The 25822-nt window shown below is 41.2% G+C and overlaps 1 protein-coding gene across 2 annotated transcripts in view; it reads right to left on the bottom strand.

The window, feature by feature from the left end:
* The window catches only part of CHN1 (chimerin 1), a 112442-nt gene that overhangs the window by 4646 nt on the left and 81974 nt on the right, over nucleotides 1-25822 (bottom strand). For both annotated transcript variants that reach the window (XM_063116347.1, XM_063116346.1), the window contains 4 exons: nucleotides 14866-14950; nucleotides 3966-4139; nucleotides 3303-3380; nucleotides 1516-1653 (listed from right to left, as the gene is read on the bottom strand). In XM_063116347.1, coding sequence (XP_062972417.1) covers nucleotides 1516-1653; nucleotides 3303-3380; nucleotides 3966-4139; nucleotides 14866-14950 — 475 coding nt within the window. The remainder of the gene's footprint in view (nucleotides 1-1515; nucleotides 1654-3302; nucleotides 3381-3965; nucleotides 4140-14865; nucleotides 14951-25822) is intronic.

The raw sequence follows: 25822 nt of genomic DNA, 5'->3' as shown, positions 1-25822 counted from the left end.
GCAAACATGCAGAAAATGGAGGTTTGAGGAGTCTCTTCCCAGGTAATCCTAGTCCAATGTAGTGACTTTTCACTGTCATCTCTCTTTAGGCAGAAATGAACTGAGGGAGGAAGACTAGGCATGGTGAATTAAAACAGTTTGAAGCAGACCTTAATGCTGATCACTATATTTAGATAAAGGAAATATTTTACTCAGTTTATGCGGTTAATCCCACCAACCCCGCCCCAGTGAATAAAAGTACAACATTTAACTACTATGGCTAAATGTTTTCTTAAGGTGTATCTGATCCATATGGGGACAGGCATATCTAAGGCTTTTAGCTAGGGATGCTCAAGGATTTTGTCCGGTTCTCATATTTAAACAAACCGACCTGATTCACACTTCCCAGTCTAATATGCAGACTGGAGCAGAGATATCCTTTTGTTTTCACACTTTTCCAAATTTTGTGATATAGTTCTGGGCTCAAAAAATAAAAATGCATATTTTAGGATAAAAAAGCTTACAAAAATGTGTATCATTCAAAATAATTTTCATGCAGATTGATGGGACAGAATAGGTTTATGAACACATGTAGAAGTAATACAGAGCAAGAAATAAACGGACCTACCCATCCCTAATATGAGTCATGATAGCTCAAAGGAAACTTCACATTCAGAGGCAGTACACCTTTTACTATCATATGCTGAGGACACACAACAGGGAAGGTCATTGCCTTCATGGCCTGCTTTTGACCCCTGAGAAGCATCTTGCTGGCTTCTGGTGGAAACTGTATACTGGGTTTGATAAGCCTTTGATCTAAGATTCTTACATTCTCATGCCTAGAACTGTTCACCATTTTTTTTTTGGTAAAACCTTTGACATTTTAAGGCATTATTTTGCTTGAACAAGCTGAACTCTTTGCATTTGTCACTATCTGGATCAGAACATCAGCTATCATCATTTAAGCTACTTTGTTTCAATGATTTCTAGTTTTGCCTGAAGACTTTTCTGAAGTTTGAGAGTTGCATTCCATTTTGACAATAGATGGAGGCCTTAAATATCGCCTTCCACTGTACCTACTCTGTATTCAACTCGTGCTTTAACTGCATGCATAGTTTTCAGTAACTGAGAGTCTGTCCTTGTCGTTATAAAATATTGAGGTTGCAATCTTACAGCTGTACATTTCAAGACCAATTATATGATTTCTACAGTATGACTGGCTGTTCTCTATACGTCCATAACAAAGTCTTCAAAAATGCTATTGAAGAATTGATGATAGTCAGTTTTCCGACAAGCTTTATACTTGGAATGGTACTTGATATAGCAAGAAATTCCTGTTTCTACTATTTTAAAACTTGTTTGCTTCAGCTAGCTCTTTAAAGGTGATTGTATGGTTAAAAACTTACTCTAGCTTACATATTTATTGCTTATCCCCATAAATTACTTCTCCAAGTAAATAAAACATGAACAAGCTAGGCAAAAAAAGCATTAAAAAGAAAAAAAAACATTTGGGAAAAAATACAATTTAAAGCTTACTTGCAGATTCTATAAACTTTGGGTAGGCATCATATGTGATCAGTGGAATTGGCAAATCCCTGAAGTACAGTTTAAGTGCACCTGTGATAATATTGATATCTTCATACATATTCACAGAAATGTCTGCTTTTTCCCCGTCTGTATGTAAAAAGAGGGACAAGTTAAAAATAATAATAATAATAAGTATTTTTGAAATGAAGACCACTGTTGTAAGGTATTGATTTCCAGCTGTTCTACAGATGAATTTTTAACATGGAGAAAGCTGCTCCAATATGTCCTGCATTCTACGACTGTGCTGCAGGTGATACATCCACTTCATCCAATCCCTATTCCCACAGAGCAGTGGTTGGCTAAGGGGATTTGGGCAGACGTGGTGCTTGGCAGATTGCCCTTTTAATAACATTTTTAAAAACCCACTAATGATGAAACAATGCATAATGGCAGTCAGGAGGCGGCTGTTCTCTTTGCTTGTTTCACTTAACCTATGATGTGATTGTCACAATGTGGATTCCCTTCTCCTGCCTCATTGCAGGCGGCAGCGAATGTTATGGCTGCGCGTGGGTGGGTGGGGAAGGATGGAATATAACATGGGAGAAGTGCTGCTACTCCTGAGCTGGAGAGAGGAGGAACACAACACAGAGAGCCAGTGCTTGGTGACAGGACTGTGTGCTATAACGTGTGGCTCAGCCTTCCCCAACCTGGTGGCCTCCAGATGTGTTGGACTGTAGGGCCTATCATTCCCAGCCAGCAATGGCCAATGGAAAGCTGCTGTAGTTTCCCACTCAAGCAGATTAGTAGCAACAGAATGGGATAAGAGAAATGTGAAATATGAAAAAAGGGGAAAGTAGCGGGAATGGGAGAAAATGTTTCACTGGGGAGGCTACTATCATCTCAAAGAATGATCTAATTTGCACAGTAATTAATGGTTAGACTACTTATGTCATTCATACCTCTTTCACTAGGATGCAGAAATAACTTAAATCTAGCTTTGCACAGTCTCAAATCTATGGAGATGGAGGAAAGAGGTCAGCGAAAATATCAGCCTATGGATTTGGTGGGTGTACTTGCTCTTTCTAGTGAAGTATGGTGTTTGCGTGGATCCTCTTCACCTCTGTGCTACCTAAAATGACCTTTGTGCACCACTCCTGCACTGCACTGGGGCTTTCCCCCAGCAGCCTAGCATAGCTTTGAGCTCTAAATCAAGCGCTCATATGAACTGAAGTTTGTTCTTCAATTCATAGGACATTAGACATGGAAACAAAGCTTTGAGGTTCTTAGAATTGACATTAACCAAGTCTTCAATGCCAGCAAATTAATATACTGTAGATGCTAGGGAAGTTAATCACTTTATCTCATAGAATTATTCACAAGAGTAATCGCTCTGAGAAGCCAGATGACAATAACTCGGTAAATAATAAACTCTGCTCTTTAAAAGTGGCCATCCTCAGTAATCAAGGCTAATTATTTAGTCCTTCTAATGACAACCTGTACAATGGCTGGGATCCAAAAATCTACATTAGGAGATCCAAAGGCTTGGATATGCCTAATAGGATTTTTGACAATTTCCATTTAAACAGCTGAACTGACCCAGGCGACCCACCATACCACACTTGACAAGCCATGCAAATTGACTACATTTAAAAAATGGCTTGCTACATGGCATAGGGGCGGTTCTCCTATGCAAGTGTAAATTCCTGCATGGCATACAATACTAGTTCTTTGGCCAACATATCTTGGCCAATATGTTGGATGTAACAGTTACAGACAGCATCTAGTAAAGAATATACCTCGATCAAAAGCCATTTTGACATCTTCAATTAGGTCACTGAATCCAGATACTCTGTAAAGTCCTTCAGAATTGAGACCTGTTCAGTTAAAAACATCACTACATTAAACTCAATATTTATCTTTCTGACAGTCAGGTTCTATCCTGCTAGCAATACAAAAGATTTGAGTTAAGCTTTAAAAGCTTAAACTTTATTTCTGAGCATAAATTTCACTGCCAGTCCTCACTGCTAAATAAGTAATATTGTTATGATCACTATCCAATAATTTTGCGCAAAAATATATATATGCTAATGGTCCCTGGAACAAGGAAGATCACACAGGAATGCTATAAATACCCAATTTATCTATATTGTTTCTCTCAAAAATATATTGGGAAGAGAAACATCTGTAGTAGTAAAACAAGAAATCACTCAATAGCAGGCATAAATATCATCCAAGAGCGTTGAAAACAATATTTTTGTATCCTGTACAATAAAAAGGATGATAACAAAATAAGCAGATTCCTCAGAGAAATAACATTTTAAAAATCAATGCAAACTTAAAATCTTGTTCAAGGAAATAGGTGAAACTGTTTTGAGCTTCAATTCAGCTAACCCCCAGCTGATACAGATCAACCTCAAGAGATTACCAGCAAAACAAGCACCCATTTAAGCACGCCTTACCTCTAGATTCAATCTCTCTAATGCACATGTCTACAACCATTGGTCTCTTTGTGAAGTGCGCTTTTACAAGGGTAGTGAGATCACAGCTGTACACTTTTTTGACATGCTTCAGGTCTGGCTTGCAGTCATTTGGGACCATCTTGGAACATTGCTTATGAACATTTAAGCCACAGTCTGATGGAAAGAAGCAAACAAACAAATGGGTTTGAAGAATATAATCACCTTGGTTCAAAATGTTTATACCAAGCTATCCATTATCACTTCACTGCAACATCAGTCTTCATGATAGTTTGGTAATGTAGGCAGGTTATTGAATACTTGGTCAATCAAAGCTCTTAAATAATGGGGCAGGGGTTGTCAATGTGTCGATATGATTTTTCCCATTCAAAGGAACTTGGCTCACAAGTTCTGATAGCAAACAAATATATAGGCTAAGCTTCTAGCACAACATAGACTGGACTCGTTGCAATGAACAAATTCTGCCCAGTGTAAAAAAATAGATTGGACAACCAGCAGATAGTATAAGTGGCAGCTATAAATACTTATAAACTGAGATGCTGCACTGAGAGCTGCTATCCATCAGAGGAAAAGGTTTGGAGATCTGCTTCTAGTATGCTTTCATTCACAGTCTCCCTGTGTCCTTTTCAAGTGCTGCATGAGATGATCAAACAGCCAGTTAATTCAATAAATTCATGGGAAACGTGACTAGGTTTGGCAACTTCAAGGAGAATAGGTCTACCAATGGGCATTAGCCATGTAGCTAAATAGAACCTCCATGTTCAGAGGCACCATGCCTTCGAATACCAGTAGCTGGGAGGCCTTCATGCATATGCTCAGAGGTACCCGGTCTTGAATTATCAGTGTAGGCCCACCACTATTTTGCATTTGGCTCTTTGAGGTTCTAGTGCATCTTGGTGGTTTAGTAAAAAAATGAAGAAGCCTGAAATCTGCCCACTCCTGGTTTAGAAGGACTGTTGGTCTGATCCAGCAGGGCTCTTTTTATGTTCAAGAGCTGCCAGCGTTGAATTATAGAATCATGGGTTAACGTGGGGGCTCAGGTGTGGCAGCTCTGCCTCTGAAGGCTTATGTTCACATTCTCCACCCCTCAAAACAGAGGCTGCCATACTTTGGTAATTCTAGTTAAAGTATCAGGACTGTCTGAGTCTTTGGATAACCATTGCCAGAGAAGACAATTGTGAGTAAACTATGTACTGTAGCTTATGCAGACTAATGGTCTGACTCTACAGCATTGTTCAGATGTGCTGATGGAAATGGCCTGTGTAAGTCTTGGGTTCAGGTGCCCTTTGGCATGGCTGCAAGAAGATTTGGAAGCTTTTGCTTATGTTTTTGACTAACAGCAGTTTCTTCTCTCTGAAGCCAATCAAACTGTGCTTCGTTTATGAAGCTGGTTTATGAAGCTGGCTTGTTTCAATAAACCATAGTTAAGATTAAGCACAGTTTAGAGTTCAGGTGATTAATTGGAAATGGAGGCAAACCCTTCTGATCTCACAGCCATGTTGGAGGAGAAAAGGAAAGACTGCATGATCACAGCCTCACAGAAATCTGTACATCTAACAATAAACTATAAGTTATCGTTATGTCTGAACAAGGCCCATGTGTCTATTCCGTATTGTGTGCTTTGGCAGCACTTCTCCAAGTCAGAGGTCATTTTCCAGTCCTGTTATTTGAGATCCTTTGAGATGCCACAGATTAAACCTGTTCATTTCTTCATGCAAAGCATGTACTTTACTATAAAGTGATGGCCTCTCTAGTGTGTGTGCGTGAGCGAGAGAGGGGTGGCCTTGAGTGTTTGAGTATAGCACAAACACCATTATGAAAACTAATAATCTAAATTCACTGTCAGTCTCCTCCACAGCCTCTAAAACCAGCAGTTCTCGTTATCTCATTTTCAGATTACCCAAATGTTTTGTAGTTTTCTCAGACCACCGTGGCAGAAGAGATTACGCTATATTTAATTTTATTAGCTGGCGGAAAAGCTTGAAAAACATCCTGAAAAAGATTTTCAGATACCATGAGTCAAAATGTCTCAGATATGCAGTTCTTTCTCAGTGCTTTTCTAGGGCATCATGGAAAAGACTTAATGTTTAAGAACAGAAAATATCGATTCTAAGATTCTCCACTGAAAGCTGAAATAATGTGCTTTCATTAATGCATGAGCAAACACAAGAACTGTAAGCACTGTATTAAGACTGCCCCATGAGGACCCTTTTCAAATATTTGCTGGAAGTACAATAAGCAGAGCTGTCACTTTCTTTTCTATTGCTGATTTGATTTTAGTCAGCTCTAACCTTCATCTTGCTTCTAATTCACTGGAATATGCAGTTGCTGAGTGTGCTTTATAGAAACATCATCATATGTTAAATACATGACTATCATATTTTATAAGTTACACTGGGGAAGAATATGTATTCTATCACTTTTGAGAACAAATAGAAATGAAGGGGGAAAGATTTATATGCTCATCAAAAAGACAATCAAGAGAGTTCTTATAGTTTTATGGTCGCTGTGGAATCAGAACTGAGAACATAAGAACAGCCATGCTGGATCAGACCGAGGGTCCATCTAGTCCAGCACGGTGTTCACACAGTGGCCAACCAGCCATTGACCAGGGATCAACAAAGGAGGACACGGTGCAGGAGCACCTTCCCACCCATGCACACAGGCTTTCTACCTCAGATACTGTTACAGTTACATCCTGATTGGATTAATATAACACGCTCTATGTGGGGCTGCCTTTAAAGAGTATTCAGAAACTTCAGCTGGTTCAAAGAGCTGCAGCCAGAGTGTTGGCCAGGGCTGGTTATAGGAAGCATACAACTCCTGTTAAAACAGCTCCACTGGCTTCCAGTCTGCTGGTTATGACCTATTAAGCCCTATATGGCTCAGGTCCAGGTTATCTGAAAGACCGGACTCTCCCTTATGAGCCTGCCCATGCTTTAATAACTTAGATACAGTTATCCATGCTCTGATAACCTCTCGTTTGGATTACTGCAATGCGTTATACGTGGGGCTGCCTTTGAAAACGGTCCGGAAACTTCAACTGGTGCAAAACAGGGCAGCAAGGTTATTAACAGGGACTGGCCGGCGAGATCACATTACGCCAGTCCTTTTACAACTTCATTGGCTGCCAGTCCAGGTCCGGGCCCAATTCAAAGTGCTGGTATTGACATTTAAAGCCCTAAACGGTTTGGGGCCAGGTTATCTGAAGGAACGCCTCCTCCCATATGTACCTACCCGGACCTTAAGATCATCTACAGGGGGCCTTCTCCGTGAGCCCCTGCCAAAGGAAGTGAGGCAGGTGGCTACTAGGAGGAGGGCTTTCTCCGCTGTGGCACCCCGGTTGTGGAACGAGCTCCCCAGAGAGGTCCGCTTGGCGCCTACACTGTACTGCTTTCGTCGCCAGCTGAAGACCTTTTTATTCACTCAGTATTTTAACACTTAATTTTAACTTAAATTTAAATTTTACTGTTTTAACTCTGTATTTTAATCCTATATCAACTTTGCTGTGTGGTTTTATCCTGGTTGCGCTTTTTATACTGTATTTCGTAATTGTGTTTTAAACTGTTGGGTGTTTTACTGTGGTTTTAATTTTTGTGAACCGCCCAGAGAGCTTCGGCTATTGGGCGGTATAAAAATGTAATAAATAAATAAATAAATAAATAAAATTAAGGTCTTCAGGGGCAGTCCTTCTCTCAGTCCCACCAGCATCACAGGCACGCCTGGTGGGAATGTGGGAGAGGGCCTTCTCAGTGGCTGTTCCAGTGCTCCGGAACTCTCTCCCCAGAGAAGCTAGACTGGCTCCCTCTCCTTGATGTGCTTTCAGAGGCAGGCAAAAACTTTCTTGTTCTGGCAGGCCTTTGGCAAATAATCTGAACCTCAGTCAATGCCAAGGACTTTTAAAATTGTCATGTATTTTAAATGTTTTAATATTGGAACGTATTTAATATATTTTTAACTTTTGTATATTTCTATTTAAAGGTTTTAACTGTATATGTTTCAATTTTGTAATGACGCCTTGAGGCACAGCATTGGGCAAAAGGTGGGATGATAATAATAATAATAATAATAATAATAATAATAATAATAATAAATAATAATAATAATAATAATAATAGCAGCAGCACATAGCCATCAGGGTGAGTAGTCATTGATATCGTTCTCCTCCAGGAATGTATCCAACCCCCTTTTAAAGCCATCCAAATTGGTGGCCATCACTACATCTTGTGGTAGTGAGTTCCATAATTTAACTATGTGCTGTGTGAAGAAGTAATTCCTTTTATTTGTCCTAAATCTCCCACCAATCAGCTTCATGGGATGACCCCGGATTCCAGTATTTTGAGAGAGGGAGAAAAATGTCTCTTTATCCACATTCTCCACACCATGCATAATTTTGTACACCTCGATCATGTCTCCCCTTAGCCTCCTTTCCCCCCAAGCTAAACAATCCCAGTTGATGTAATCTTCCCTCATAGGGGAGATGCTCCAGCCCTTTAATCATTTTAGTTGCCCTTTTCTGCACTTTTTCTAGCTCTATAATATCCCAGATATAAAATGGAAACTAGGAGAAGGGCACATGCTTCACTAGGATTGTGATGCAAGTGGTCCACCACACTCAAAGCTGTTTCCTTCTGTCCTCAGCTCATTGGCACTACTGAAAATGGAACTTGTGAGAAAATTATGTACACTTTTAGTGCTCCTTTGGAGAAGGCCCATGATTTGGGCCCTGTAGCCATCAGCATGACCATGTACAAAGGAAGACGGTGGGTCCCCCCCGCCCTGGCTCTGTCCTACTTGCCAAGGATATGCTGCTGCTTTAGCTTTAACACTGCAAGTCACTAAAGCAAATACAAGGCTAAAAGAAATCTAAAGTTGATAAAGAGGAAAAGCTCGGGAACTGTTTATTCCCTATTTTTTTTTTCAGAGTGAAGCAGGCAGTCTCTATTATTTTCTTCCCTCCCACTCACGGCTTTGGAAAAATCTGGCCTTAGAAGATTATTTTAATGTAGGTGGCTATGCATGGAGTGTGAAAGAACATTATATAAGCCATATCCATGCAGGAGACAAGCCACCCACGTGCCAGAGTAGAGAGAAAGTGCAGGCTAGTTGCCATGGTATGTCATGCACTGCTGAAAAAATACCGATTATTATAATTTCGCTCTGAAAAAGGACTGAAAAGCTCTCATGCTATAAATTAATCTACCCAGTGCTTATCGGGAAAAATCTCCATATGTTATATCTCCCCTCTCTTCTTTCTTTCTTTCTTTCTTTTTCTTCTGTCATGCAATTTTGTAAAAAGAATCCTAGAACATGTTGCCTGTAGGGCTTCACCCATGAATCCAATCAACAGCTGGACTCAGAATGACTATTTTACAATTTTGATCTTCTTGTCTGTCACATGAATTGATTTTTTGTGGCTAATACACCTCTCCTCAATATTTATTAAGTTTGTGCTAAGAAAACCAAAGTGTTTTGGGGGGTGGGGAGAAGGCAGAGGAGAAGCAATTTAATTGGACTGAACATTTTAAATAATAAAACAGTTAACACACACCTGTAGATCACAGGAATCAAGGGGCAGTATCCTATGCTGGTGCTCTGCTCCCACTAGTTCCTTTGTGCTAGCAGGACTCAGCGCTTGTGCAACAGGAGCTAGTGCTTCCGATAGCAACCCAAGACAGATTGGGAGAGGTCAGCGGAGTTCCCTTCTTTGATCTCCGCTGACCTGGACTAGATCTACACTACTGCTTTATAGCAGCATTGAAGTGCACTGAAAACTGTTAGGGCACGTTATCCATTCCATATACCGCTTTCATTGTGTTATTTCCTGCTTTTTATTCCACATTATCCAGAAGACCGCAACAAATGTCATTGTGTGCCCTACGACGTATCAATGCACAAGAGGGATGTCACGTTAGCATGATGGGATTGTAATGATTTGTCACAAGTTGCATATCTGGCCCTGCATTGTTTTGGAAATGTGTGTTTCAGCTCTTTCCAGATGCTTGAGGAACTACTAGCTTCCTGTTGTAGAAGCAGCATAGGGTATTGCCTACGTTTTCCTGAATGTCTGCAAACAAACCATTGGTTATTTTCTAAAATAAGTTCTAGCCTAACTAGAAGGTATAATTTTTCACCTAGAAGCCCTGATCTCTAATCCCAGATTTGTCTAGCCACTCTGGATGTAGTCAGTCAGAGAAGCACCTTATTCTGCTGCTTTCCATCGCATTCAAAGTAGGCTCCAGAGATGAACCACGTCAAAGGCTTTATCTCACAGGAAGCCCTGCTCTAAACGGAATGCTAGTGGGCTGTGTCCTCCTGGCCACTCTAAAATTACTTCTCAGTAAAATGCATTGAGCATGGCATTCATTCTTATTGGGGTTATGACTATGAAATACACCTCTGCTAGCCTACAGCATCTTTGTGGCCCTCCTACTCAAATATATGCCCATTTGAGGTCACCATGATTAAACTGGGGCCGTAACTCAATGGGGGAGAGCATATGCTTTGCATACAGGGGTCCCAGGTTCGATTTCCAGCACCTCCAGGTAGGGCAAGAAAAACACCTGCCTGAAACCCTGGAGAGCCACTACCAGCCAGTGTTGACAATACTGGGCTAGACGGACCAAAGGTTTGACTTGATATAAGGCAGCTTCCTATGAAGTGGTGCCTTTACAAGCCACAGAACCCATGTGTATAGTCCCACATGGGTTCTGTGGGAACACCTCTCACAATGCCTTCCTACTTGTTTCATCCTTTACCTTGTTATGTTTTTCTGGCTTTTGTACTACTCGACTAAGATGTCATAATGAGATTAAATTCAGAACTCAGGCATCTTTAACTGCTATAAAGCTTTTCTAATTTTATTTTAATGGCACTTTTCCTCTGCTCCATAGATCATCTAGGGCATTGAGATAGCAGCTGAAGGCTTTCACTCTCCTGCAGCAAGCATACTTTTTTGAATTTATATTATATGCTTCATAAGGCCTGGTGATTTCAGGCTAGGTAGCACTGCAGCAACTTTATATCCAATAACCCCCTGCCTGCCCTTGGAAGTTTTATTCTCTTTGTACTTTTTTTTATAATTTACTATTATAAAAAAGTATTATACTATTTTATAATTTACTATTAGTAAATTTTATAATTTACTATAGTAGTGCATACTACTACTACTATTATGCACTACTACTACTACTACTGCACACTGTCTCTGAAATCCAAAGGTTTAAGATCCATTTAGCCTTTCTCTGTCACTTTTTAAAGTCATGTAAACGAGTGGCTGCCATCACATCTTGTTTCAGTCAATTCAATAAATGAATTATTATCCGAAGTGTTTGTCTTCAGTTTACTGCTACCCAGTTTCATTGAACACCCTGAATTTTTGGGTGCTTCCAGATGAAGCTTTTATCATTCATAGAATTTTATCATCTTCTACTTAAAACCCTCACATCTTTCCCCACAGATTATTCCACCTTTTTTCTTTCCACAAAGAATCAAGGAGAAAATAATGGAATAGCTGCACAATGTCTTTTGATTGGTAGCTGTTGTTGTTTAAATGGATACTGTTGTTTTATACTATTTTTATATTTTTGATGGTTTTAAATTTTGTATACGTTTTAATGTTCAATGTTTTTAACTTTTGTAAACCACCCAGAGAGCTTCAGGTATGGGGCGGTATATAAATTAAACAAACAAACAAACAAACAAACAAACAATAAGGAATTATTAGGCACAATCCAGCCAAACATAAGCACTTTAAGTAGGTCCTATTAATTTTTAGTGAGAGATAAGCACACGTTTAACTGTCCCACTGACATTAAAGAGATTTAAAAATCTACGTTGTGCCTATTACAATAATTTAAAAATGATTCATTTGAGTATGCCAAACCTAAATGGCAAAAATACCCCACTTAAGTATTGATCTCTATTAGCTTGGCATTTAAAATAAAGAAATGCAGACTATTGTATTTGCAAGAATTAAATACATTAAAAGTCTATGGATCAGTTTGGCTGTAACACGAAACCACGGGGGAGTATTATGTACACTAGTTGTGGTGAGTCTTAGCCTTGCACATTTTCCTATCCCTGGGTCTGTTGTGTGGAGAGGAGGAGACTGGAAGCCTTTAGGCTGTAACTAGGGAAATAAAATGTTTTGTGCTCTTGAAAACAAGAAATCCATTAACCCACCAAGTACATCTAAGAAAGCATATTCTACACTCCTTCCTTTATATAACATTATGTGTCTAATAAATTTTATACCATCTTGCATTTAACCATGTCGGTTTAAGAAATAAATCAGAAAGCTATTGAGAGGCATAAAATGAGCTGAAATATGAATACATGGTTTCCAAAGTGCAGTCCATATCATGAGGCAGAGTGAAGCAGCCTCCTCAGTCAGTGGATTCTAGATGCTGCCATGGAAGACAGCAGATTGCAAGTTATTTCATGTCCGGGTGCACATAGCTGTACCTGAGAAGAGCCAAACGTGCAGGTTCTTAGGCTATGGCAGCCTTCTCCAATGTGTGTGCCCTCCAGATATGTTGGAATACAACTCCCATCACCCCCCAGCCAGCATGGCAATTGGGTGCTCTCTAGTCCAACACATCTGGAGGGCACCACATGGGAGGAAGCTGGGATACAGGATGAGCTGTGCTACCCTGACCCTTTGCTCTTGAGAAGAGGCAAATGCTGGCTCTGGATGGAACCCTAATAACCTCTTCCTCTTCACCCCTCCTTCTTCACAGGCTGTTCATTCCCCCTTCCCACACCGTCCCATTTTTTCCACAAGCAAATGCTTGTACAGCATTTGGATATTGATATTTTTAAATACAGATTTATTTTTAAAGGCTTCTTTTTCCACTTTAAAAAATAAATAAAATCTGTACGAAGGGGCAAGGAAGAGGGAGATTTGGCTTTGTGATTGACACAAGGATCCCGAATCTGCTTCATGCAGGGCCTGGTTCCGAAAAAGGAGAGCCGGATCTGATTGATGCACAGGCCTGCTGATTAGTACTGCGCAAATCCAAAGACTGCTGAAAATCAGAACAGGCCCACCCTGGGTCTAATGTGGGCGAGAAAGCTGCCTGTCTAAATGGGGGTGGGTTCAGTTTCTCGGCTGGCTCACCTCTGAAAGTATGTATGAGATCTGTAGGCAGCTGTTGCTATTATGCACTAGGGAATATGGCACAATTTGGAATTTATGCTTCAAAACAAGTGAACAATCTTCCCAGTGGACACAAGAGTACTATTCTGCATTACCTTTACAGATAAACAGTCTAGAGTGAAGCTCAATGGTAGAGCACCTGCTTTGCATGCAGAAAGTCAGAGGTTCAATCTCTGGCATCCCCAGGTAGGGCTTGGAAGGAATCCAGCCTGAAACTCTGGATATCTGCTGCCAGTCAGTTTCAACAATACTGGGGTAGATAGACAAATGGTCTGAGAATGCAACTTTCTATGTTCCTATGGGTCAGACTATTCATTTCAGTGGAGAGACACAATCTGTGTACGCGTCCTTTTGCGTCTTGTGACCAGTGGTGTGGGTTTTCCAGAAAATTTTGAACTGGGCATTTTTTGCAATGCAAATTAAGTTAATTCACTTTGGGTCATTTTCATAAGACACTTTCTGTTTGTATTGGAAAATGTTCTGATGTCCTAGAGCAGCAGTGGGCAACTTGTGGCCCTCCAGATGTTTTGGCCTAAAACACCCACCATCCCTCACTATTTCTGGGTCTTTTTTTAAAAACACAGAATCACGTTTCTCAACAATTTATTGTTTTTCTAACAAAAAGAAGCAAATCTTTCTCCCATCCCACATATTTCCATTGTCAAACACACCATATTCTAAAATGCAGTTTGTTTGACAGAGAAAATAAACTTCAATAATGAATGCCATGTAAGTACGTACATACATATATAGAAGTATGACTGGGTATTCCCAATAAGATATTCAGGTACCTATACCAACAAGAATTTAAGTTTCAACGCTTTCTCATTTATTTCTAACCAGAAAACGTACTGATGGCATAGAGACACTTGAGTATTCACATAACAGTATACACATAATGTATGTGAATGTGTTTATTTTAGGAAGTTTATATACCGCTTTTCATTTCTTGGGGTGAACATTCCAAAGCAGTTCAGAAAATAAAGTTATAACAAAATACAATGAAACCAATCAATTACATAACAGAACAATATGATACCTCATTAAAAATAAAACATTAATAGAACACGAATAAATCAGCAAAATATCTCATTCAAAAATATCTCATTTATTGCATTTCGGATATCATGTGCAATGTGTACATTATGGTCTGGGCTGGTTTACTCATGTGGTAGTGATTTCTGATATAGACAGACAACCACCTGAAGAAATAAATTTAACAGCATGTTAGAAGTTTAGAATTTTGCCTTGTATTGGTGTATTTATGCTCTTTTACATACTTTGCATACATTTCTGGGCTTCTTAGACTACATCATATTTTATAGCTCAATTTTATTTTTCAAAATTCAGAATCCTGTTTTAGAATCATCTTCCTCAGATTTTAGCAACTGGGGATTATTTGTAACTGGAGAAGACTGCAGCTTTCAGGACCTTTAATTTATTTTTTGTTGCACCTACTGCTGGTTTATGATTATTTTACTACTGGTTTTGCCTCCATTTCATTACGTTTATTTCAAAAGGCAGAATGCCAAAGCACCAATATATTGACTGATTCTCACAAGGGGCCGATCCAGTTTCTTCCCGCACCAGTGGGAGTCTTTCCATTATCTATAACCGGAGTCACTTAAAGATTAAGAGAAAGCATTTCATTATGAAATGGGAAGCAAGCTGAAGATGACTGTAATTTTTTTAAAAAACACACACATCCTAAATCATTGTTACCTGCACATTTCACTCCCTGAGCAATGAGGCCCCACATAAAGTTGGCACAATATTCACACCAATGTGGACCCCTGAACGTGTGAACCTGAAAAACAGAAGCAGAAACCAATGAATTAGCACAGTGATTTGCAGGTGCATTAAAAAAGGAAGAAGTTCCAACCTCAATTTCCTCTCTCTCTCTCTCTCAGTAAATAAATAAATAAATAAAAATGTATTGATTAAACTTGCTTCTGTGTTGGGCCTACCACACAGGAAAAGATGTCAGAAATCACCTTAAACAGATTTAAACTGGAAAGACTGCTTTGAGGATGTTATTTTCAGCCTGAGGACAATTCTGAACAAGTTGCCCCAAAGGGTTTTGCTCTATGTGAAGACTGGAGACTCAAGGAATAAAGTACTCCCAACTCAGTGGATGCTTGTTAGATACACGTTTCAAAAATGAGGTATCCTGCAAAGTTGTGATACTTGTGCCATGTACTATATATACAGACACCTATTTTGTATTTCTATGGAGCTACGAAGTTTTGAAAATGGATACATCAACCAGCCCTCATATTTGGGCAGTCGGGCTTGCATTTCTATCAGAAATGACAGGGACAACACAAAGCATCATGCCGTGAAGTGCGTCTTTCATAGCAACATCTAAAATATTGTTCACTTATTATCAATTCTATATAAGAATGTTATATACTGCTATTCCTCCTAACTTTGAAGCTGCAAAAGTGGGTATGGATCATTCTGGCGGTTGCATGGTGAGCCCTACCTCCTCCCCAGCTGCAAACGTGGGGGGAAGGCTTGGAGTTGGCCATGGAGGGCCAAACACACAAACCCCATCCCTCCTTTCCTGCTCCATCATGCATGGGCCAAAACCAGAATGCTCCCCATCTCCCTCTTTCTTGCAAAAAAGATTAGCGGGGCTTCCTTGGATTGGCCCAGAAAAAAGTGAAGCTAGTTTCTAGTTTTTCTGAGAATAGGTTGGCTTATCCTCATTCAATCTGATTGGACCTAAAGGGAGCTTGCTAATACTAGGTGGTATTGAAAGCCACTCAAGAGGCCCAGGGGAATCAACTGCTGTCACCTCTCTCCTGGCAAAGGTTGTCCACAAGGATGACCAAGGCACCAGTCCCCAAGCAGAGTCTGAAATAAGACTGAGCACCAAATGAATGGCTAGAGGTCACCCAGTATTTAACTAGCAATTTATAACTTTCCATATACACAAACAGTACAACCATCACCCATTTTCCTCCATTCAATACCACTAACAGTGCATATAGAATTTGAATTGCATGCCCAACCTTGCCCCCACCTGTACATTTATTTCTAAATTTTCTAGAATGCTTTTCTAATACCTATTACTCAACACAGCCTACAGGAACAAAAACAAGAAGCAACGTTAACAGATTATACCTATAAATATAACATGAGCACTGCAGAGAAAATGGAAGGTTTCTCTTGAGATAAGTGTTCGTGGTAAAGGATTAATGCCTAAATCAGAAAAAAAATCCATTTGGGCATAATATCCACAATCAAAACAGAAACTGTGAACATGCAACATGCACATTTTCAGTATGTTAGAGAAAAGTTAGATTTTTCTTCAGAATGATGTACTTCTAAACATTGGGCTGCATCTAGACATATTCATACTTAGAATAAAATTGTGGAAGTAAGTGGACATCCCACTGATTTCAACCCTATGTCTAGATCCAGCAGGGCAACAGTAAGTAAAAATAAATAGAACCCACCTATGCAAAAAGGAATTCGAGGCTAAGGGTGAAAAGGATTAAAAATCCCCTTAAATCTCTTGTTAAAACCACAATGAGCTAATGCTGACTTTGCTATGCTAGACTTCCTGCTGTACCACAACATTCTTAGCCTAGAAAATCATAACTTTTGCTAACCAGTGTGTAGACTCTGAGTCTGCACACTCAATGCTGAGTTTGAGTTTCTGTTATCTCTAGCGGAGTAGTTAAATAAAACCAACAACCAATTAATTCCAGTGTATTCATATTAGTCTGTTGTAGTGGAAGTGGCAAAGAATCCTGGGATCCGTTAAAGACTAACAATGCCCATGATCCAGCCAAAGATTAGAAATCCTATTGGGAGAGAATTAATCACATGTTTAATACCTGTTGCCATCAGCAGGACTACAAATGTTGTAAGTCTGGCTATTTGAAACAACATTGGATTGTAGCATGAACTTTCATAGGCTGGAGTTACTTTACAACATGTAGATGAGTGTGTGGCAATTAACAGGTGTAGTGTTAAATTTAAAGTGCAGCTGCTCATCCTGACAATCCTGACAGCCACACCCCCAAGGAGAGTCCAGAAATACAGGCAGCTGTGTTGATCTGCATCTATCTCTCTGACCTGGTTTGCATATTACAATATGCCACAATGGGTTAATTTAATCACGGGGCTTGTCGTTGCACGCTGGCCAGTATTTTTAAAATGTAAGCCATGGCTTGTTGCGTTGTGTGAATCCAGCCAGGGCTGGGTTTGGTCATGGTTAATAAGCCACTCAAAAGTCATGGGTAATTTTAGGGTTGTCTAACAGGAGCAGATCTTTTGCAAATGTAATGGATTTTAATTACCCGTTTAAGACCAAGCCACTCAAAAATACTTTGCATTACAACAGGAATAGCTCACAACAATATATTGTTGAGCTATTTTAGGGTTATGCAAAAGTTGTTTGACCCTCACATGAGCCACCCTCATGGGGCTTGCATGACACATGAAGCCATGGCACCTTCCCCCCCTCTCCCAGGGTGACTTGAATACCCAAAAGGACGACTGGCATGCACCACAACGCATCGTAGCTTAAATAACCCACAGTGGACTGTGGTGATTGTGCAAACCCAGTCACTGGATTGCAGCTAAATTCAGAGGAAACAGAAGTCTGAGAGGGCAGCAGATGACATCATCATCCATGCTAATTTAAGAAATCCTAAGTTTTGACCCTGCGAGTCCTGGCTTCACTACACCATTGCTAATCTTATGCATGTTTACTAGCCCCACTGAGATCGATGCAGGTTTACAGAACACCTTGGTGAACTCATGCTTTGTATGCAGAAGGACCCCTGTTCAATCTCCAGCATCTCTAGCTAAGACAGGGCTGGGCAGTGATTTTTCCTGTCAATTACCCTTGGTGGAGTAATCAGGGGCTTCATGTCAGTGGTGGGTGGGACCAGAGCCTAAAGTGGGAAGGGCCACTGCTTCTATCTCTTTCCTTCTCATTCTTTCTATCCTGCTTTATATACAGAAGTAGACATAACAAAGAGCAGTAAAAGAGCCAGTGTGGTGTAGTGGCTAAACTGTCAGACTGGGAGTCGGGAGATTCGGGTTCTAGTCCCCATTTGGTCATGGAAACCGACTGGGTGACTTTGGGCCAGTCACAGCCTCTCAGCCCAACCTACATCACAGGGTTGTTGTTGTTGTAAGGATAAAATGGAGGGGAGGAGGAGGATTATGCACGCCGCCTTGGGTTCCTTGGAGGAAAAAGGGCGGGATATAAATGTAATAAACAAATAAAATCTTTTATTTAAACCTTATCAACAACATGTCATTATAAGGTTTTTATAATAATGCTGAAGCTTTTTATTGGGACAGCAATGATGGAACTATTAAAATTTTTTGATAGTTTAATCCTCTTGATTAATGAGGCAGCAGATTCAAAGACACGTTAATTATTTTTAGTTATTTTTTCCATAGGTACTTATAAATCCTTGACTGGCAGGCACCTTAGAACAAGAAGGCATGTGTGCTGGGACAGAGGAGGAAGAATAGAAAAATAAGTGTGTCTTCCTCTAGCCACTCTGTAAATCAATGCAAAGCAATGAATATTAAAGTCATGCTTCTACAGCCCATTTACAAAAAGTCTGAAAATGACTAATCAAAGTATTCCAATTGTAACGAAGTGTTCTGGCAGGTTTGACAGCGGCTGGGCCTGAGGAGCTGTCTGTCAAGAGAGAACCCACCCCTCCCACCTTCCACTGGTTTTTCCCAACATGTTCTGATGGTCCTCTGAGACTGTGGGCCAGTTCGCACAACATGACAGCCCATCACAGGTTAATTTGCCCATGAGGAACTGTAGCGGGTACTGGCCATCATTATGAATATGCAAGCCCCAGATGGGGGTTGCTGTGGCTTGTCGTGTCATCCAAACCTGGATGGTGGGGGTTATTTGAGGGTTAAACAACCTTTGTATAACCCTAAAACAGATAATGGAATATGCGAGGGTTGTTTAACCCTCAAATAACCCTCACTTCCCAGGTTTGGACAACACAACAAGCCATGGCAACTCCCGGCCAGGGCTTGCATATTCATAATGGTGGAAGGCAAGCACCACGGTGCCCTGAGGGTTAATTAGCCCACAATGGGCTGTCATGTCATCTGAACCAGATTACTACTTCAGATTTCCCAGCTTTATGAAGGTAGGCATGCAGCCACAAGATCTTTTGGGTGGTTGCACTAACCCTGTGGAATGCTCTGTCAATAGAGATTTGTCAGGCCCCAACACTGTACGGTATGTGAAAACGTGGCTCCTTTGGAAATATATGAAAACGTGGCTCCTTAAAGGCTATTTGGTTAAAAGTTTTAATAGCCCCTGAGTGTGTGTTTTAGCCCTTACTGTTTTTATAAACTTATTGTTGGTGGTGTTGGTTTATTCACTGCCTTGAATTCCTTTCCAGGTAAATAAGTGGGATATAAGCTTTTCAAACAAAAAAATAAACCGGGGTGGAGAACACCGCCTCAATGGCTGCTGGGACCTGTCAGTTAAGGAGAAGGCCTGAGGGAAAGAAAGCTAGGCAATTAGATTGAACCCTGTCCTGGTCCTATATATATGTATAATTGTCCAGTTCTCTAAAATGAATGTCGGGATGGTGTTGCTTGAAATTGTAACAGAGTTTGTTTCTTTTAGGCTTTTAGGCTTGTTAAGTCTTGCTTTTCATTTGGCCTATGAATAAAGTAAGACCCATTTGGAGAACTGAGTGAATCCCTTGGTGTGCCTTCTTAGTGGAGATTCCTTCCCTACAACCCTCCTACACAATGTACCCTCAATCCTGCCTACTGTATTCACACTTAAGAGTGCTTCCATCCAAGCCAGAAGAATGTAGCAAATAAAAAATGGTGGCAGGAAACCTGCCTGTGCAGAAACTAGTTATATTTTATTTATTTTCTTAACACTAGAGAGCCGCCTAGGTCATTGGGAGTTACCGTATTTCTTCGATTGTAAGACGCCATCGATTGTAAGACGCACACTAATTTCAGTACCACCAACAGAAAAAAAGTTTTGATTCTAAGAATAATAATTGCACCCATGATTCTAAGACGCACCCCGTTTTTAGAGAAGTTTATATGGGGAAAAAATGTGTCTTAGAATCAAAGAAATACAGTATTAGGGAATCACACCAGTTACTACATTGATGGACAATTCAGTACCACACCTGAGCTACAGCATCCAAGAGAGGATAACTGAAAGATTGTAATTTTCCGGTCACTCAGCTGCTACCAGTTCACACAATCAGTACAGCTTTAAGCCATGGTGTGTGCTGGCACGTGTTGAGTGCCATTTGCCTAATTACTTCCTAATTATGTGTCATCCAAACCCAGGTGGCATGGCTTGTGGGAAGGGGAAACAACCCTCAAATAACTTCTGGTCTGTTGCTGAGAGCTGTTCTCCGCTCAGACAAGCCGTGCCGTCTGGATTCGGACATGACAAGCTGTGCCTGGGCAAGTAACTAGGCAAATGGCACCCAGCACGTTTCGTGGCTTAAACAAGCCACAGTGACCGGTTTAAGCTGTGGTGATTGTATGAACCAGGCTATTGTCTCTCCATGCCAGTATAACAGGAGATATGAAGACATTTGATACAGTGCATGGAGCAATAACAGGTCAGAAACAAGAGGTAAGAATGGCTTTTAGAGTCAGAGTAGCACTTCTGTTCTATATTTCCTGCTAATAGAGCTCTAGCTGGTTGATCAGAAGCAATTTGTAATTTTGTAAAAGGGATCCACGAGTGCAAGAAGGCTAGTTACTAAAAAATTCTGGGTCTGGTGTTATTTTTCCAGTTTAATAGCCCACCAAATACCTTGGCTCTTCTCAGAAGTAGATTTGGTATTCTACTCAGCATGCAGTTGAACAGCACCAGCATTTCTGTGGTGCTGACTTGCATTACAGGATGACTTATTTTCTTATTTAAACACACACACACACAAAACCACTTTAGTACGTGCCACGTGCCAATTTGAACATCTTATAAGATGTGAGAGCACAGCCCCTTTAGTGCTTTTCCACAAGCAAAAATTCCACCCATGATGGAAGAACTTGGGGTTGTTGGTTTTTTGAGCTATTATTAATGTATAAATTGTATTTAATGAGCAAAACCCAGTGCAAACGTACATAATGAATTCCAAGTGGTTTGTTTTTTTAAAGTATAGAATGCGGTTTCAAAGCCCCTGGCCTACAAATCACTCATGAAAGAGTCCCACGGAACCCAATCAGGCTTCTCCAGAGCATATACTTTTCATAGGCCCCTGTCATAAAGCCTGAGATATATGGGGCCTTATCATGATTTCCCTACAGCAATGTTAGGAACTTTTATTATTAACGTATGTCAGGACCACCAGCTCTAGGAGACACCTATATCAGTTTCTGCATTCTACCTAGTTTTGTGTTGGTTTTAGAAATTAATAATGTGATTGCTAGAAAGGGCGGCCCAATTAATTCAGAGCGAGGCACTGGATGAGGCTTTCACACTGTTCCTTCCCACCCACCTTGCTTACCTGCCTGTGAGTACAATTGAGAGATGCCACCAAATCAGACTCCATAGTTAACTAAAAAGAGATTGCTTTTGTATTACATTGACAGACAATGAATTATAGGAGAGAAAGATCAGGACACAAATTAGAAGGTCCGGCCCAGCTTACTTTGCCGCCCCAAGCGCACTGCCACAGCCACCCTGCTTCTTCATGGCGGTGGCAGCTCCCCTTCTCTTCCCCACTTGCTGGCCCACCTGGCGGTGGCACCTCCCCTCCCCCTCGGCCAGAGGTCTCACGATATTTCACCGGGTCTCAGCCAAAATAGTGAGACGTCTCGCAATATTTCGGCCGAATCTTTCAGGAGTCCCACGACTGGGGCAGAAGGTGAAAGTGGCCATCCAAGGGAAGGAAGAGGAGGAGCTTCCTCTGCTGCTGTTGCATGGCTGCAAGATATTGGCAAGCTGGCCAAGCAGGCGAGGAGGGAGGGAGGTGGTGGCGGTAGGGCAAGAGAGTGGTTGGCTGGCTAGCCAGCCAGCCAGCCAAGCAGTGGCGGGCCCTTTGGTTGCTATAGCTTCCAAATCGCGTGAGGTACTGGTTCCTCTCTATTCGGCACTAGTTAGGCCTTAAGAAGGATGCAGACAAGCTGGAGCATGTTCAGAGGAGGGCAATGAGGATGATCAGGGGTCTGGAAACAAAGCCCTATGAGGAGAGACTGAAAGAACCGCCCAGAGAGCTCCGGCTATTGGGCGGTATAGAAATGTAATAAAGAAAGAAAGAACTGGGCATGTTTAGCTTGGAGAAGAGAAGAGTGAGAGGATATAAGATATCACTCTTCAAATACTTGAAAGGTTGTCACACAGAGCAGGCCCAGGGCTAGATGGACCCTAGGTCTGATCCAGCATGTTACTTATTATGTTCTCTTCTCGATCCTCCCAGAGTGCAGGACACGGAACAATGGGCTCAAGTTACAGGAAGCCAGATTCCGGCTGGACATCAGGAAAAACTTCCTGTCTGTTACAGCAGTACGACAATGGAACCAATTACCTATGGAGGTTGTGGGCTCTCCCACACTAGAGGCATTCAAGAGGCAACTGGACAACCAACTGTCAGGGATGCTTTAATGTGGATTTCTGCATTGAGTGGGGGGGGGTGGACTTGATGGCTTTCTAGGCCCCTTCCAACTCTACTATTCTATGATTTGCTGCTCTTCCTATTCTGTGCCACCTGATGCCCCCGCATCAGGCTGCTCCGCTGTAGGACAGGCCCTACAAATTAGATGTGTAAAAGAAGCAGGGGGAAGAATTAAGGAGGAGCTGATGCCCCATGGTTAATTTGAAAAACAAGATAGGATAAGGTCTAAACCTCTTGAACAGGTGCCACAGAAGGCACCTTTTGCTGAAAACTAGATTTATGTATATAGACTATGGTTACTCAGTGGTAAGGCACGTGCATATGCTCAGACATACTATTATTGCTTAGCATGCTCCACAGCTTGAACCCTGGCATTGAACATGGGGCCAGGACAGAGCTCTTTTTCGAATTAGCTCCTGGCGTTACTGAAAGACAAGAATGAGATGGGCAGAGAACGCTGCTGGTTCCCTTTCTCCATCCCTTAGGGTTTGTCCTCCTCCATAGTTTATAAGTAGATACTCCAGCACCTGTGTTAGCATTTCGCTGGATAAATATTTAAACACACACACAAACACTAAATCATAAACAGGGAATTCAACACAATAACAACAGCAACCTCTGAACCCTGAGAGACCCTGATTGATATACTATGTGCATGCACGGGATGAGTAGGGCCTGTGCAATGCACCCAGTGAGGCAAACAAAAACCACACTCCTGGTGATAGTACCCACAGATAAAGAACAGCAGCCAGCTTATGTAGGTTGCCAGGCGTGAGCTTCTCCTTCAGCTGTGTAGATAATGTTATCACCCTTGCAGGTTTAGCCTCCTTCGTGCCCTATATGTTGTAACCCCTCACCCCCAAACTCTAAAACAAGAACAAACTGGGACAAGAGATTAAAGATTACTTTCATATGTTTGGCAGCACTGGTAAAATAATATCGGTGCTGTTAGCTCCTTTGAGAGCAGCTTCATTGCATTCCCTAGTTGTGTGGCATTAGGAACGGGCCAGGTTACCATTACAAGAGAAGCTTGAAGGACAAAGCCATGGGGGTGGAGGTGGTAAATAAAAACTGGAAATGGATTAGGTGACCCAGGAACCAATGCTGCCTTTGGCTGGGTGGGGCTCTGCCAGCCCAGTCTGTCTCAGGTGGGGTAGTGGTTGTTAGGAAGCGGCCGTAGCTCAGTGGCAGAGCACTTGCTTTATACACCAAAGGACCCAGGTTCGATCCCTAGCATCTCCAGGTCGGGCAGGAAAAACTCTTGCTGGAAACCCTGGAGAGCTGCTGTCAGTCAGTGTCAACAATACTGGGCTAGATGGACCAAGGGTCTGACTCAATGTAAGAGACCTTCATATGTTCCTATGTGGCATAAGCTATAATGCAACACAGAACAGAAGGTGGTGGGTAGAGATTGTTGCCAGCTTGTTTGAAGCATATTAAAACGCTGGGAAGCAATTCAGCCTCCTCTGTACCCTGCAATGGGTCAGCTGTTTAGTGGGAAGCTTGAGATCCTAGCAAACTTTACTTTCTTCTGTTGATTAGTGAAGCACTGGAAGGTAGTTAGTTAATTAGGCTTCTGATTATTTTTTTAAATAAATGATTAATGCTTACTTGTTTTACAATTTACTAATACCTCCTATCACATAAATAATTCAGAAGTGCTCCAAGCAAGAACTGAGCATTAATTTTGAGAAGCAAATATTATTTCCACTTCATAGATGGGGGGGGGGGCAATGGGAAGACTAAGGACACTTGTGAACTGTTGGCAGAAATGGGATTTACATAGCAATATCAGAGAAGGTGGTTGGCAGTACAAGCATGAATAGCCTAGAGGACAGTACATTTATTTGAGTGGCCTGGAGAAAGCATCAAAGACAGTTGGATAAATGCCGATAAATGGGAGCTTTGTTGCGTTGAAAAGGTTCAGTAATCAGGACATAAAAAGTTGGTCATTCAGGAGATCTAGGCAATCAAGATTTAAAACAATGGATATTCTGCAGTAGGGTGGGGGGGCTTGCTTTCATCTGATGCTATAACAAGAGAAGGTCACAGACTGCTCTATGCTCCACTCTTGTATTTCAGGCAAGGCTGAACTAGTCTATATGTATTGAGCCTGCCCTGAAATGTGGCCAACAACTTTGTTCATGACTTCAGAGGACACTGGGGACATTGTGCACTGGGCACTCCAGCATCCTTCATTGCCGCATATAAATAGCATGTTTATCAGCAAGGGCAGCGCAGACTTGAATGCAGAGTAGCCAAACATTCTTTTCGGCCCTCACTCCTTCCCAGCCAGAAGTTCTTTCGTGCTTTGCTTACTTTCCTGTGGGTATTGAACATGTCAGCAGGAATGTGAACAAGTGGAAATGGTGCTTCAGTGAGTTTACTTTCAGGAAGTAGAAGACAATGGAACGTACTCGATTTTTCTTTTAGTGAAAAATGATGGCATGCAAATTGGTAGTGTGCAATATAACCAGTATTTTTGGATATATATTTTGTGCGTGGTGGTATGATGTTGGTATTTTCTAATGCAGTGGTTCTCAACCACTTTTGCTCCATTCCCCCCTTTCACCATTGTTCAGAATATAATTCCCCCCTTCCCAAGATAGTCTAACTCAAAAGGTGCATTCCAAATAATATGCATTTAATATTGCAAATCTTTTATTTTTTTTCTATATTAGTCCCATTTAAAGGGGCAACGCAAAGCATGGGCCCTTTTACATTCTCAGCTCCCATGCTTTGAATTGCCCCTTTAAATGGGAAGCTTGAAACTTCTAGGATTGTGAGGGAGGGAGGGAAAAGAGAGCAAAGGCCTGGCTTTTGCAGACGACATGACACTTTCCTGGGACGTTTTTAATAACATGTGTAGGAAGACATAATCTACAGGACATCATACATTATTATTATTATTATTTATTTATTTATTTATTTATTTATTTATTTATATAGCACCATCAATGTACATGGTGCTGTACAGAGTAAAACTTTGCTGAATAGTGGTCCCAATTCCCCCCCGGAACCCTAAAATTCTCCCGGGGGGGGAATTCCCCCCTTGTTGAGAACCCATG

The sequence above is a fragment of the Elgaria multicarinata genome, chromosome 2 (genome assembly GCF_023053635.1).
Source record: "Elgaria multicarinata webbii isolate HBS135686 ecotype San Diego chromosome 2, rElgMul1.1.pri, whole genome shotgun sequence".
NCBI lineage: Eukaryota > Metazoa > Chordata > Lepidosauria > Squamata > Anguidae > Elgaria > Elgaria multicarinata.
The sequence above is the reverse complement of the archived record's forward strand: the minus strand, read 5'-3'. Positions and strand labels throughout refer to the sequence as shown.